Raw genomic sequence first — 16,690 nt, forward strand, 5'->3', positions numbered from 1 at the left:
CCCTGACACTATTAATGATACTGCTATGCTTACCGACAGGAGTCTAGTACGGCTGTCCTCTGGGAGGCTCCACCCAGCAGCTGACTCAGACAGATGCAGACACCCACAGCCAAACAGTGGATGGAGCTTGGGGACTCTTATGGAAGAACAGTAGGAAGGATTGCAGCCCCCAGGGGGATAGGAACTCCATAAAAAGACCAACAGAGTCAACTAACCTGCACCCTTGGGGCCCTCAGACTCTGAACCATCAACTAAAGAACATATACGGGCTGGACCTAGGCCTCCCGCACATATGTAGCAGAAGTGCAGCTTGGTCTTCATGTGGGCCCTGAACAACTAGAATGGGGCTATCCCAAAAGATGTTGCCTGAATGTGGGATATGTCTTTCTAGAGGGGCTTCCTTGTCTGGCCTCATTGGGAGAGGATGCACCTAGCCTCACAGAGACTTAATGTGCCAGGGTTGGGGGATATCCAGCGGCCCCACCCTCTTAGAGAAGGGGAGGGGGATGGAGGAAGAATTGTGGGAGGGCTGACTGGGAGGAGGCAGTGAGTGGGATGTAAATTAAATAAGTAAAATAATAAAAAATAACAGAATAGATCACATCCTTGAATATACTTTTAAAAAAATGGTACAACTTTAAGGCAAAAAAGGAGAAAATCTGAAATTTAATGTTAGAAACAAGTTCTCTAGATTGATACTAAGAACATTATCCATAAGAACAAAAGCTGATAAACTGAACTTAACTGAAACCTTTTGGTTGATGAGTCTGTTAAAAGAATGCAGAGATAAGCTATAGAACCTGGGGAAGCCTTTGACAACTGTACAACTCAGACACTGTTAGAACTCATACCATTTGGCCACATTCCTGGCCTTGAGCCCCTTTCTGTCAATATCTCCAGAGATGAACAGAGCCTCCATTACCAGACTGGAACACTTATATTTTCCAAAAATCAAAGCAACCCATCCTGAGATCCTGTACTGAACTTTCCTGGCACAGCTGAGGTATGGCCATGTGGCAACACTCACGGTGGTTTGTGGGTAGTGTCTGGTGACGCCAAGGACAGGGTAGCAAGACTGTACCCAGGGGCAGAGGACAATGTATCCCCTGGATCTCACCAACACTCAGGCTCTGTGTTGGTCCACTGCTAAAGCTTTTAAAGGGTCAACATGGCCAGGTACTATAATTCACTAAAACTAAGGGTTGAGTATAAATAAGCTTGTCATTTGAAAATAAAATAGGTTAATGGCTACTGTCATGGCTTATTTTATTAACCTAATGAAAAGAAAGAGAACATCAAGATTGAAAAGAGAACATGATTTTTGTCTGTTAACTAAATAATGTCCATTTATGTTATGGAGTTGTATGTCCACTTATTTTTAAACGATGGCATAGAGACACTGTCAGATGCCTACTCCATATCTATTTTTTCTACTTCTGTGTTTTTCTTTCCCTTCCTTGTCTAAGTTCATCATCAGCTGGTGAGTCCTGATTGGCTAGTTGGGCGTATCTCAGTCCTCTAGCCTTTGATTGGGCATGCTAGGTCAAGCAAGTGATCTGCTGCTGCCAATAAAAAGAGGCAGAAGTGAGTCTAAGAGTTCCTGACCCCTCACAAGATTCCAGAAACTGATGACTTTGTGTATCCAGAGAGTGCAGAATGGGTAGGATATGTGGTGTTGCTTCAGCCATCTTGGAATTGCTTTGAGAATTAAGCCACTAAAGGAGGGAGAGCCACCAGAAGGTCAGAGATGCAGTCTTCATTATCCCTGGACCTCTTGTTCTGAGTGGTAACATTTGTCCTCGGTTTTGACCATCCAGTGGGCGCTCTGTCCTCAAAGCCAGAGGCCCTAGCTGGCACAGGAAGCAGCCCCTGAGCTGGGGAAGGAACAAGCAAGGCGGAAAGGACCTACCTGTTCCTGTGCCTCCAGTTCTTTGTGCTGTAACTTTTTCTCTGCACTTCGCACCTGATTAGAGCGGGTTTCTAGCTCATCTTGTAAAGCCTGAAACAGTAAAATAAAAGCAACATCAGAAATTAGCACACTTGGAGCCCTGCCTCACGAACTGGCATCACCCAGGCCTCAGGTCCCAGCTTAATACTTTGTTTCCAAGATTTCCGCAGGCACAGAAGCCCAGGCTTTGGGTGCTCCGCCCACAGCATTTGAGCTAGGAGTACCTAGCATGAAAACCTGCAAATGTGGCTGAGTGTGGTGGCACATGACTGCAATCTGAAAAGGCTGAGACAAGTCTAGGCTATACACCAAGATCCTGTCTCAAAATTCCCAAAAAGCCACAGAAAAGAAAAGAAGTCCTAATGTATTAAATAGACAAACTAGCAAGTTTCAGTTATTACCAAAATGTCTCCTATCCAGCATAGGGCTCCAACCATGTGATAAGGGAGGAAGTCATTTTTAATGAAAGCAGCCCTACTAGTGTAACAATGAAAAGCATCAAAATCTGTAGGTATTGTGACATCTAGTCAACATGACATTTAAAGATTATAATTATTAATTTATAGCAAACTTAAATCAATCTCCATAGAAACTGAGAGGATGGTGTGGAATTTGAAGACTTTGCAAGTTGTGGAGAGAGAGGACCTTTCAGTTGCCAAGTAGCTGTCAGAAGCAGATCCTGGTTAATATGGGGAGGCTAGAAGCCACTCCCGTCCGTCCGCAGTTGGATCACTGTAAGCGAAGAGTAGACTAGGAAGGACAGAGCACAGTATGGTGTGCTGTACTCTTATGGAGCCAATGCACAGAAAGCTGTAGTGAAGAGAAGGCATGGCATGGTAACAGCAGGGATGGTAATGTAAAAACCAGGTTCATCCAGTTCTTGTTACTGCATGATGCCGAGATCGTGACAGTCAGGAGAAACAAAGACACCCTCCTGATTCCCCAGACCGACATTACAATGCTGGGGAAGTAGCGAAGAATTATCGAGATACACATCCTTGGTCAGTGAAGAGGAAAATGACAGCAGAGGAGGGGCTATTCCGGGGAAAAGTTACAATGTTAAGATGGATGGCACAAGAAAGGTTATCTGAGCAGATATTTACCAGCGGGGAGAATATAGCCACACGGATCGCCAGGAAAGCCGTTCTTACATTAAGGCAGAGGCCACTGCATATGGGAAAGCTCTGGGGAAGCCACAGAGGTCACTGCAGAGATGGAGAAGAGGTGGAACAATGCGGTCTCAGGCTAAATGGAGTGAGTGTCTCAGGTCAGTGGAGTCGTTTAGGCTCCACTGAGGTAGGAAGCTGCTGGAGGACTCTGAGTAGGCACCACTTTGGCTGCAGACTGGACGTCGGCAAGGCAGGTGTGGAGAGGCTGACCAGGACCTGTTGGTTTCCTGGGAAAGAGTGATGGAGAACTGGAACAGGGTAGAATCAACTGGTGAAGGAAATGCTGGATTCCAGGTAGATTCTGAAGGTAGAGGTCATGGTCCTGAAGAGCTAGGTCCAGAGCATGAGAATAAATGAGGACCCCTGAGGAGTCTGACCAGTTAGTTCTAAGAGATGGGGCAGGTGTCAGGAGAAGCCCTGGAGCTCAGCCTGGCATATATGTCTAAAATGCCTATCATATATCTAAGTGCCACAGGTGTAATGTCTAATTTAGGGTTCACTAAAACTCAATGTATGAGGCAACAGTGGCATCTGCCTGTAATTGTAGCACCCAGGAAGCTGGGGCAAGAGGATCATAAATTCATGGTTGTCTTGGTATATAGTGTGATACGCTGTCTTAAGAAAGAACAACAAAAAACCCAGCAACAACACACACTTCAACACAAGGTTAGGCTTTTCTACACACACACACACACACACACACACACACACACACACACACACACACACACACACGAAAACCATTGTTTTTATTTTGGGGGTTGGGTTCCCTCTCTGAGAATCTAATGAAAGCTATATACATGGTCACTCTCCAAAAAGGAAAAAGCATGGTTATGACGTTTTTTCAGAGTGTAGAGATTGTATGAAGCATGCTCGTGGGCAGACCTCATATTAAACACTTTCAATTTAAAGGGTAAGATGATTTTAAATGAGCATATATGGTTTTAGGGTCTTTTTGATATTAAACATTGTGAATTTACAATCTGACTAGGTCTGGGAATGAGCTTGGAAACCTCAAGTTTTTATCTCGTCTTATACTATTGTGGTCTGATTCCAAAAAGACAGAGGAGATTGTTCCCATTCTTGTCAGTTCTGTAGCATTCTTTTACTTGTGATGGCTCTCAGGAGACAGGGTGTGATAAAATGGCATGGCTGTGGAGAGTAACAACCTCTGCTGTGGAGAAAATGTACACACACTTTCCTGTCCAGCTCTTTGCTGCTAAGTCACTTCACTACTGCCAGTGACCTTCTGAAACCCCAATCCAATGGCCATGTCTGCCCACTGACGTTTGGGGCTGCTCTCCCCACCTCTGTGATCTAGCTTGACTTCCTCAGTCCAGCTAACAGGGCCTTAGACTAGTAGCATGGAGGAAGACTGGGGGCTGGTGTGCTGTGCCGGGGCCACTGTTACCATCAATAACAAGCTAAGGTGGGGGTGGGGACTGTATTTACAACTCTCATGAAGATCTTTGTAGCAAGTCATTCTGTCTTAGGAAATCATGGGGGCTCAGTGTGCTCAAATCCCCATGGCCAGGAGGGAGGCACTGGGCTGGCACTAACGTTTCTCTAACTTCAAATTTAATGTCCAGGCTGCGCCCTGCACCTCTTTCTCTGTGCCTGCTCTCTCTTTTCTTTGTCTCACCTACCCTGTTCTGAAACTCAGGGCAGAGCTCACTGGACTCCTCTGGGCTTTCCCCAACCTGCTGTTGAAGAGAACTATCATACCTGTCTGTGTGAGGCTGCAGATGATTACAGCTGTGGGATCCCTGTCACTTCCGCAGGCTTAGTGCCTGGCCAGGCCAATGCCTGGCACAGGTGACTGCCAAACTGCAATGTAAAGGGAACTGAGTCGTATACGGTGGAGTTCCACTCCCTAAGGAAGTCCGTTCCAACCATCAGGGCTTCTGGCGGTCCTTAATCAGGCACATTTAACCAGTGGTAGGCTTGTGTTTGGAAATACAGACTGTATCTATGTTCATATTATATTTTGTAATATGCACAGCCATCTCTGTACACATACACACACATAGTGGTGATTATACTCATATGTTGTCTGGTTTCTGTCACAAAAAAGTGGGTTATTTTCCAGTTTTTGCTTTACTCACAGAAAAATATAAACGTGTGCATTTCCCCTGTCTTAAAGGAAAGCCTGTTTCCTTCCTCCTGGTTGCGTCTCCCCTTCACTAGTACGCCCCATACTCTGCACGGTGTCTCCTCCTGCCAGTCTCTCCACACCTCTTCTCCTCACCATTCTCCTGGTCTCACTTCACCAATCACTTGTTACCTCCAAATGCCAGTGCCTGAGGCTAATGTGCTTCTCTCCTTGTGGCAGCATTTCACGTCTATTTGTGTTTTTCTTTTGAATTCTGAGGAACTAATTGTCCCAGTGAAGGCAAGGGAAGGAAGAAGGCTGTTTCAGGATGGATAGTCAAATACAAGACCTTGAGTGGGAGCTGTGGCTATGGAGAAGCAGACTTAGGTGGTAGAACCATGAAAGGCGGCTTGGGAGAGAGGAGGGACTTAGCTATCTCAGGGCTTTGACCACGAGAGTCAAGGATTTTGGGAATAGCAACTCAGAAATGTTGGGTCAGTATGGTTTTAACATGCTGATTTTAAAGTGCTACTGGGACTTCAAGGAGGACCCATTGCTGTGATATTAATATTTATATCCAATAAGTTCATACATGGAAATCCTAACACCCAAGGCAATGGTACCAGTTTGAGCTTCTCAGATGTTACACAAGGGTCCTGGGACAATGGCTGTGGCTCCAGTCCTGGGTGCTCGTGTGCCATACTGATTGGAATCATGCTAAAAAGGAGGCTAGTCAAGTACAGCCGCCCGAGAGACGAACTGCAGTCTCACGGACACCCCCTCTGCTGAGGTCTTGATGGCGGAAGGTCCAGCCTCTGTGACGGAGAGTAACCAATGTGTGACGCTCATAGCCCTGTAGCTCAGTAACTCTAGTCACAGCCCCCTGAGCTGAAAGGTGACCTGACAGTTAGGTCTGAGCAGGATAGAGAGCTTCTTAGACGCCATGTGCAGGGGGACCCTTGTCTGGGAAAACGAGCAAATTAGAGTGTCCTGAACCTGGGCTTCATGATGGCCACGAAGCAGAGCAGGCAGGGGAGGGAAACGGAGCACAGAGAGCTGTGAGATCAGGAGGGTGGGAGGCAGCGGTGAGACAGTGCGGGAAGTCAAATGGAATTGTCCTCACACCCCACACAGGGAGTCTCCTCAGCCCACCAGGTTTTATCATTATTATCAAGATAGAATTCCAATTACATCTGCTTTTCAAAACCAGTAGTGCTTAGAACTTGCTCATAGTTAAAAAATGTAAAGCACAAAAATCTTTTCAGAGGTTAATCAGAGAAAGTTGTATCTGAAATGACTTTTATTATCTATTAAAAAATCATTGTAAAAATTGAAAAGTAAGCCAAAAATATTCTTTCTCAATTAAAGTGTAGCACATGAAAGGAAAATGATGGTTTCTGTTGGCAACTGTTCCCAGAAGAATATTCTAAAACAATTGTTATTTGAATCTGAACCTCTGATTATAACATAGAAGACCATGGGAAATGACCACAGCTTTTCAGAATGTACAACCAGTGGGGTTTCTTTTAAGTTGTGGTTTTTTGTTTTTTGTTTTTGAGAAACCACCAGTTGTGACATCATACACACATGTACACACGTGTACACACATATGATATGCACACACTCAGACATACACATTCTCACCTACACTTGAGCAAATACACTTGTAAACACATAGTCACATACACTTGCATACACACGTGGCATACACACACACACACACACACACACACACACACACACACACACACACACACACCCCTTTAGCTTATTCCTGAAAAAAAGAAAAGTTCAAGAAGTTGAAGAACAGAATGTCCCTTTAGGTCAAAAATAGGAAACCAATCCTCATTGCGAACATTTAAGTCTGTATCCTGCAGGACTACTCCTTCTGTGTTAGTTCTGCTTTGTCAGCTGGTATCGTCACTAAAGAGATGATTCTTTAATTATATCTGCTTTTAACTACTCTGTAGGCCAGTTTGGCAGAGAGCAGAATTGTTCTGGTATTTTGTGGTAGGGAGCAAAGGAGAACATGTTATAGAAGAAAAATGTAAATGACATAATTCTCTCTATACGCACAATGAGGGTGTGCCCCTAGCAGTGAGGGGCCTGGGAGAAAAGTTGCTTTGTTTGTTTAAAACATGGAAACAATCAGAGCAAGGCCAAGTGTGAAGGATTTTATGGATCTGTAGGGCTCTTCAGGAGAAGGAGAAGGACTGGTGTTCCAGGCCTTCCCATTGGGTGGGTTGTCCAGGGACAGGAGGCGGGATTATAATACTCAATGCTGTTTTTATGACGTTAGCGACCATAACTTAGCATGAGGCACTCCCTAGATTGTAAACCATGTAGTAAGAACATATGTGCCATTGTATGTAAATCCAAAGTTCCTCATATAGCTGTGAATTAATTAAACAAGGAGGAAGTGGGTAGATCCATACCTTCTAATCATAAATAAATGGAACAATAGTTTATTTCAATCACAGAGCAGTTAAAAATCATTCAATAAAGAAAAAGCTCATTGGAAGAGAGTACCATGGAATAGTGATTCCAAAAAGAAAATGTCCCAGGAGCTTGGCATAGATAGAGCTTTCTGACAGCACAGCATTTGACTGTGTCCAGAGTCTTCCTAGAGAACCCTGACCTTGCCTATGACGCCTGAGTGTCGTGCCTCCACTGTCCCTTCCTGGCTGTCTCAGAATGTACTCCAAGTTGTCATCACGACAATATGACAACACCGTTTTCATCTCCTTTTCTCATCCTGACATAAAAACCTCAAGTGAAACTGGGAGTTACTTGCAAATGCAAACAGAACCATCAGCAGTGTGCGCTGGCCTCCAATACGCCTGCTTCTGGAAGCACTGAGAGCCACCACACCTGAGGCACCCGCTCTGCTGACTTAGACTATGCTTTGCTCCTTCGTGAGAAGACAACTAGAGACCAGAGGTCTGCTTGTATTCCAATTCAGGTAAACGTGAAGTTCAGGGTTTCGTTTTTAGTGGTGGTGTATTTTCCATTTGAAACATGAAAGATGATTTTTAAAGTTTATCGTTAAAGTCTGTAAACTATTATATAGTTTTAATATATCCTTTAGTTTTGATCTTAGGCAGAAATGACAGTCTTTGGCTAGTGTAGAAACCATGGTGACAAATGGGGAATGAGGGTGACTCTCCCTTCAACTTAGTTGCCTATGTAATGATGCCCATGTTTGTCTATGCGACTCACTCACACCCAGCTCTAATGGTGCTGATGTGGTCTCCTTGGAGGAGGCTTTCTTTGACATGCAAATTGACACAGAACCGATAGACATCTTTCTTTTTAATATTGCTAACTTCAGGCTAAGATAAAATACAAGTGGGGCATAAGATTGGACTTGATTTCCTTCTTTATTTTTATCTTAGTAAATAATATCATAAACAAACAAAGGAAGAAGGCCAAGCCCTATCACTCATGTGGGGAGACGCACAGCTAGGGCTACTAAAGGTGCCATGATGGCAGAATGTGACATTTTAATGGGCTGGTTTCATTGGCTATGGAGGGAGGCCACTGCATCTCCTGCTGTATTACTAAATATTTAAATAGGCCAAGTCTAGGAACAAAAGTAACAAGAGTTTGCTGGCTGAAATGCCACTCAAGCTGTCTCCTGTAGTGTCGCTTCATTCATAGCTTCGAAGTTGAAGAGATGAACCATGAAGTAGTGAGGGATGGGGCAGCACTCAGCTACAGATTTACAGTGAGCTCCAACTCCTGTGGGGACCACTGAAGCATCCCCGACACTTGGTATCATTTTTCCTGTCATGGTGACATTCACGTTTCCGGTCCCACACTCCTGCATTCCAAGAAACCACTTCTAAAAACCTTTCATAATCAGTCTGCCTTGTGACACTGGTGTGAGGAAAAGAGGATGCTGGGGGATTTTAATCCAACACATATGCTATTTTGCACGTACATTAAATTTCCTCTCAGGAAAAACTTTAGTGCTGTTCCTTTTTTTTTTTTTTTTAAATTAACTTGAGTATTTCTTATTTACATTTCGAGTGTTATTCCCTTTCCGGGTTTACGGGCCAACATCCCCCTAGCCCTTCCCCCTCCCCTTCTTTATGGGTGTTCCCCTCCCCTTTAGTGCTGTTTCTAAGCCACACGTGTAAGAACAGCATTTGACTGTGAACCTGCTAGGTCTCCCATTCAACACTAAACAAAAATATTATGGACAATGTGAAAAACAAAAATGGTGTTTTCTGGAAAGAATAAGACAAATTTTCCCCCTTTCTTTCTCACATCTATTTTCAGTCCTTTAAAATCCCTATAGGATTTCCTTTAAAAATGCACTTTAAAAAAAGCTAAGTGTTTCCTGGTCTTCAGAGAAGTTCCAGGAAAAGAAATCATGTTATTCCAGGACTTTGATGATCTAAGGAGGCTGGAATCCCTCAACACACCTCATCAATGCTCCTGTCACACAGCGGACCACTGACAGACAGTCCTCATGTCTATTTCTACCCAGGAAATTCAAAGCACATCCGCCCCTCTCCTTCTCAGGCAGCCTCACTTGTGAACAAGTTCTTATCTTGGGTGGTAAAATCCAGGATCAAGTTTAAGCACCACAGCTTGGGAATTTTAGGAGCACAGGGCATTTCCTCCTCTGGCCAGTGCTTTCACCACGCACATACTTGAGTTCGCCCTTTGCAGAACAGAGTACACATCACTAGAAATGTCAGATCATTAGAGACCACCACTCTTTTGTACAAGCCCAAGAAAGGGAGTAGACCCATCGGCCATTCATTTAAATTTCAATTTTCTTACAATGTTAACCATTCACACATTTGATCTAAAATCCCCATATTCAAGGGTTTTCCCAGGATACGTCTCAAATCTCGATTCAAGAAAATTCAGGCTACTGGTTAAGGCTGTGCGCTTACAACACACCCATGCTTCAGCTTTTGGGATTTCATCTGCTTCCTCTTGTTGTATAGACTGCTTCATAAGGGGAACAACTTCCTCTCCCAATCTTTAAAGTGATCTCTGAGATGCTTGGACAATTATTATTTACCCTATAGTAGCAGTTTGTGCTGGTAATACCAACCAGCTACGTAAAGATCAAATGGCTTTTTATTTAAAACACTTGAGTAGGGCTCAAGAAATGGCTCAATGGCTAGAGGGCTTATTTATTGTGCAAGGATTAGAACCTGGTTTTGAATCCCCCAAACCATACAGCCAGGTGTAGTGGCATTTTTATAATTGCAATGCTCCTGTGGGGAGCTGGGAAGTTAAGACAGGAGAATCCCTGGAAGCTCATGGAGCCGTTAACCTATGTATGTGGTAGTGAACAGGGATCTTGCTTCAAGTGAGGCTCAATGCAAGAACTGTCAAAGGCCATAGTGTGTACACATGCACACGCGCGCACACACACACACACACACACACACACACACACACACACACACACACACCCCTCCTCCACGGAAATAAATCAGAGATCAGTTGGCCCTCGTAAGGTCCCCTGCTTGTCCCAGAGGACAGAAGAACGGGATGTTCTGACTGGCAGGTTGAGTCACATGCTTGTACCATAATGAACCATAAAATTAGTTCCATCTCCAGGTTAGGAAATGATAAGGGAAGACAGGTGTCCCTCCACAGAAAGGGTGGAAGTGCATCTCTAGGAGAATGAAAATGGATGCAGGAAATAAAAATCTGACTCAGTTGTGCCTCTCCCATCTGGGTCACATGAAAGTGTGTGTGTGTGTGTGTGTGTGTGTGTGTGTGTGTGTGTGTGTGTGTGTGTGTGGTGTTTTGAGAGGGAACACACACAAAAATAGGAGGTCTTTTTTTTCTCCCATGTGTATTCACTTCCTTTGGCTAACACGACAACCAAAAGCTTTCATAGGACCCAGTTCTACCAGAGGTCATTTTGTCCTTGTGAGGAGCGGCAGTGTACTCACCCAGACAATCTGGAGAACAGCACTAGGGGAATGTATTATGTCGTACTCCCTCTTTAGTGTTTCTATGGTTTGCACACATGGCCATTTCGTGTCATAAATGAAGCAGTTTCAGAACAGCAATGACGCATGCTTAGATGGAGAGAGACGCCTAGCATGGCAAGGCAGAGCCTGAGGTGTGCTTGCTTCCCATCCCCCCACATTTACACAGGAGATGCAAATCATCTATGTCAGGAAAGGGTTGTTCTTTTTTTAACCTTAGGATTCTCGGATATCTGGAGCCCATACTTATGAGGGAAGAAGTTTAAAACTTTCCATTTAAAGCACTTAGAATGAGAGGATTTACAAAGATCCTGTTTAATGTTCAGCTGACACATTGTCAAAAACATTTATCATGCAACCTTTTGAAGTTTCTCCCACTCCTTTCTAGTTATTAAAGCTCAGTTTGCACTTAGTTATCAACAACAGAGCAAACACGTGATTGTCTTTATAGTCAGCCGTTTGGTTTCTGAACTACTAAGCAGAATTCAGTTCTTCTGATCAGAAAGATGATTAGTGACCTAGTTTTCAGGCTGGAAGCACCACCCAGCTGATTTCTAAAATCACTTCTGTATGGACTCAGGAAGAATGCCAGAAGAGTCTTGGAAATCTCTTTTTAAGTGTTTTATGATGCTCCAAAATTTCAGAATGTTCAACTATGAGAATGTAGCACTTTAAGTCCGGGTGAATGGAATTCTTTCGCTATAAACCAAGAAACGGAGACCTACATTAAGGTAGTGAGTTCTCTGGCAACTTAACCCCTAATGTAAATTTCTTCAGATTAAGAATAAGTGAAATATATTCTAAGAATACAGTAAGAATACATTAAGTTCGTATTACATTTAAAAATTTTGAGTACATATAGGATGTGCTCGATATTATATGGGAGGCACAAAGTGGGTTAAGCCTTGGTCATATCTTTTAGGCAGCTGACATTATCATACAAGCCACGTGATAAAGACAAAAGGCAGGAGGGCACAGTAAGTGTCTTAAGCTGCCAATTGAGAACAAAAGGAAGGAGAAGAACAGAGAAAGAGGTTCAAAGACACCACAAGGAAGGAAGCAGATAAATCCAGAATGTGGAACATTCTGCAGGACAACTGACCTGCTTTCTGCAAGAAGTCAATGTCATGGCACAAAAGCAAAGAAAGGCATGCTTTAGATTAAAAAAGACATAAAAGATGAAGATCAAATGCAACGTTTGCATCTTGTTTGGATTTTGATTCAGACAAGTTGCCCATAAAGTGGCAATTTGAAGTCAATGGGGACCCTTAACTATGAAACAGGTAATAAATAAGGCTAAAGGACAGCTTAATTTTCCTGGGTATGACAATGAGACTGAGGACTGTGTGAACCATGTTTTCTCAGATGAATTCTGGGGGTACACAAGGAAAAATGATGTTTGTAGCTTCCTTCAGTGTAGGTTAGCATAAAATGAGAGGAAAAAGAAAGGAAATATGGGCTTTAACTCAGGGTCTTATTCTGTTGACCAAGCTGTTCTAGAACTCTCTAAGTAGCTAGCCCAGGCTGGCCTTGGACTCAGCAATCTTTCTGCCTCAGCTTCAATGTGGTCAAATCTTGACAGATGTTGAAGATAGGTGCTCAAGTCCAGCACACAGTAAAAAGGCATGGGGTTTTGGTATGATGGCAAGAGAGTCTTAGGAAGAGCTTTGAGGAACAGCTAGTTTTGACAGGCAATAGGCAGGGAGGAGGAGGAGGAACTGTTTCCCAGGAATAACACTGTAGAGATCAACAAAGAGAAAACAGGGTGAGCTGAGCAAGGATGGCACAGTCCATGTGGCAGGGGCTGAGTAGTCCTGCAAAGGAAGGCTGAGCAGAGGCTCAGGAAGCCTTTTATTCAGTAAGAACAACTTGTACATTCTGTTATCTATAGCATGAGTTGCACAGTTTATAGTTAGTTTCTCCCTTGACACATCTTTTCCATCTAACTTTCAACATCTCCCTCATAGAGCAATCTTTCCTGTCAAGTCTGCTCTGGTCCTTCCATAGTCCCAGGTGACCAGTATATGTCCTAATTTTACTGCCGTTGCTGTGTTATCCTGACAAAGAGCAACACAGGGGAGGAAAGGGTTGTTCTGCTTGTGATTTCTGGTTACAGTCCATCACTGAGGGGAAAGGCAAGGCAAGAACTCAAGGAACCAGTAACATCATGTCCGTAGTTAAGAGCAGAGAGAAATAAGTGCATGTGGGTATCCTTGCTTGCTCGTTCAGCTAACTCTCCTCACTTTCATATGTTTATGGCCCAGCCTAGAGAATGGTGCTACCCAAAGTGGGCTTAGCCAAGTAATAATCAAGACAATTCCCCAAAGATATACTCACAGACCAAACTGACAAACTGATCTAGATAATTCCTCAACTGAGACCCTTTTCCCTTGTGATCCTAGGTTATGACAAGTGGAGAGCACACCATCTATTGTTCTGCCCACTGTTATTTGCATGAGTAGTGACGTTCTTGGCAACAAACAGCTTTTAAGGTAATGTTTTCAAGAGCTACTCTGGGAAATGAAATTCACGGAGTGAGAGAAGAACACATGCATGCACTTTCGAGTCTGAATGTACAACAATGATCACGAATGCTTATGATCCTAACCACAGAGTAAGCATTGCACTCATGATGAAATTCTGAGGCTTCTGATGTGGTTTGTATTGCTTGCTTTAGATGAAAATTTCAGAAGTTTCTAACTAGATTTTTTTTTTTTAAAAAAAATTACTGGATTGGCCATGTAAGCCTTTTTCTCCTTTAGCAATGATATTGCATAATAAACATGTCTTTCACAAAGAAAAAGTTAATGTTTTAACACTTTTTGAAGTAACTTTAATCACAGTTGGTAATGTGTAAAGTAAATTAAGATTCCCTGGACAGCACAAGATCTAATGTAGGCGGTAGTCACTGCAGGAAGGTACATGGTTTCTTAGACCAGTCTTTACCTTTTGTGTTCTGGAAATGAGCATTTGCTTAGGCTGACTGCAATCGTGATCCTCCTGCCTCAGGTGGGAGTCTAGTGGTCCACCACACTGAGCTCAAAACCTATTTTTAAGCAAAAATACAACTGGTTCTTAGTAGTTTTGCCCAAATTTTACAAATGTTATTCAAAATCTGTTAAACCTTAACTTTTGAAAGGCTTTCTGTACCACTAAACTCTGACAAAATTATAATCTAGTGGGTTGTTTGTTTGTTTAAATAAATGGTTCCAAACCAAACATCTCAGACTTAAAATACAATGTTGTTTCTCTTACAGACAGACAAAACTCTTTTGGCATCTTAAAGTAGACCTCATGTGGAAATCTGATTTTAACTAATCTAGTTTTGAATTGCATTTACTTATTGTATGTGTACATGCCATGGGGCAGTACAGGGGTCAGAGGACAACTCCTTGGACTCGGTTCTCCATCTGCCCTGTAGAGTCTAAGGATTAAAGTTAGGTCATCAGGTTTGTGGCAAGCACCCTCACATACTGTGAGCCAGCTCTCTTGCTCCTAGTTAATTTGTTATAGTTATGTTTCCTTATCAATGTACTATTAGCACTGCTTGTCAGTCCAACTTCTGAACAGCTAAGGCCATTTGGTATACCACTGGTAGATAAACCCTGTTTCTGGACTAATATCAATTTTAAAATTGTGTTTCACTTTGGATTACAAAATACACAGGAATTAGAAAAAATAATATCAACAACAACAACAAAAAAAAAATTAAGAGAATTGAAGTTGCCTAATCACTATATTCAGACATAACGCAATTAGTACAAAGTCTTCTTCTCCACATCTTTCCCCCTAAGCATACAAAGCAGGCATAATGAACCTGGGGACTCAGGTGTACCCATAAAAACCTTTGTGCCCCGCTGTTCCTTTCATCCCGCTCAGTGGAGGCTGCTCTTCTCTGGCCACTGGTGAGGACTGAGAAAGGAGCCTTGGTTTCTCAGGTCACTCAGCCTACAGTCACCTTAAACTGAACAGTCTGAATCTGTTGGGTCGTTCTCAAGAGATTTCTGAATGCTTCCTAGAAGCAATTTATTCTAGAGTATAACATACCTAAAGTGTCCCAGACTGCCATTCCGTGGCTTCTTATTGAGGGACTTTGGGTCCCCCTTGTCTTTGACTAGGGATTAGACTGGATGTTTGGTGTCCATTGACCTCATCCTCCTAGTTGTATTTTTTAATATATTTTGAATTCTTCAAGAATTTTACTCAATGCTTTTTCATATTCACCTTCTATTACTTCTCTAACTTCTGCCAGATCAACTCCCACCTCTCCAAAATTCTCAAAAAGAATAATCCACTGAGTTTAAATTTGCTGCCCATATTGTCATGGGGTGTGGTGTTGTCCACTGAAATATGGTTGTCCCCAGGGTTCATTCCCTTAATGAAACTGACTTTCCCTCCCCAGGGTCCATCAATTAATAGCTCCTCAGCTAGTGGTGGTGGGGGTCAGGAGCCCCTCCCTGCTCCATGTTGGAATGCTGATCGGCTTGGTCTTGTGCAGACCTCATGCAGGCCACACAGCTGCTGAGCGTTCTTGAGTACAGTGTTCCTGTCCTGTCCAGAAGACACTGTTTTTCTCTGGTCTTTCTTGACCTCTGACTTGTACAATCTTCCCACCCTCTCTTCTATGATGATCCCTGATCATTTTATTCTTCCCTGGGACCACTCAATGTTTATCTTCAACCTGCCTTCCCAGACTTCGGCAGATTGCCACTATTCTCCCTGTCAACTGCTCTTTGCCTGTTGGATGAGGGCCTCTTCATTCTTCTCACTTTCTGCAGGTGAAGCTCAAAAAGTGACACTCCCCCTGTAAGTGGGCGATGTGACATATGAACTTCAGGATCTTGCAAGACTGCGAACTACCACATTTTCTGCAGTAAAAGTCTAGTGTGATTAATGAGCAAAGTGTCAAAAGTATTTGTAAGATAGATATCACAGTACGTAAATATTCAAAATTGTATTCAGAGACACAGTCCTCACTTGGGTACATCTCATTGGTCCTCATGGAGAGGGTTATTCGAAATAGCCTTGAGGGAGTCCTACTCCCACTCCACTCCTAGGGCTGGAACAGAACAAAGATGCTCTTGCTGTGTTCCATGAGATCTTTTCTAAGCCAAAGAAGAATGCACGGGAAGATCATTACGTTTCAACTTACTGAACTGAAAACTTAAGCTCTTTCAAGGGGATATGATAAATAGGTAACAGAGTCTTTAGCCCTAAAAGCAAAAATCACTGGCTGAGAGACTGGCGAGTCCAGCTTTGGGGTAGGAATGGAGGAGATATAAGCTCACTACATCACTGTTATTTGGTAGTGTGCTGGGCTGCTGCGAATATTATCACATGGCCTGTTAGGTATGCCCAGCTGTTTTAGAGATAAAGACACCAAGATGCAATACAAAGTACCTCAAAAAAGACCCCGGGTTAAGCAACAGCCTCTAGCCCTGGTCCAACTGACTAGTCTTACTGGCGCTAGTCAACGTCTTCCATCGAGCCCTGTCCATCTCGGCCTTGAGCA

The 16,690-nt window shown here is 43.3% G+C and overlaps 1 protein-coding gene across 1 annotated transcript in view; it reads right to left on the reverse strand.

The window, feature by feature from the left end:
• Cep112 (centrosomal protein 112) overlaps positions 1-16,690 on the reverse strand; it is a 436,808-nt gene that overhangs the window by 42,843 nt on the left and 377,275 nt on the right. The window contains 1 exon segment of the mRNA XM_032914210.1: positions 1,910-1,999. Coding sequence (XP_032770101.1) covers positions 1,910-1,999 — 90 coding nt within the window.

Source organism: Rattus rattus, chromosome 9, assembly GCF_011064425.1.
Source record: "Rattus rattus isolate New Zealand chromosome 9, Rrattus_CSIRO_v1, whole genome shotgun sequence".
In the NCBI taxonomy this organism is placed as follows: Eukaryota; Metazoa; Chordata; class Mammalia; order Rodentia; family Muridae; genus Rattus; species Rattus rattus.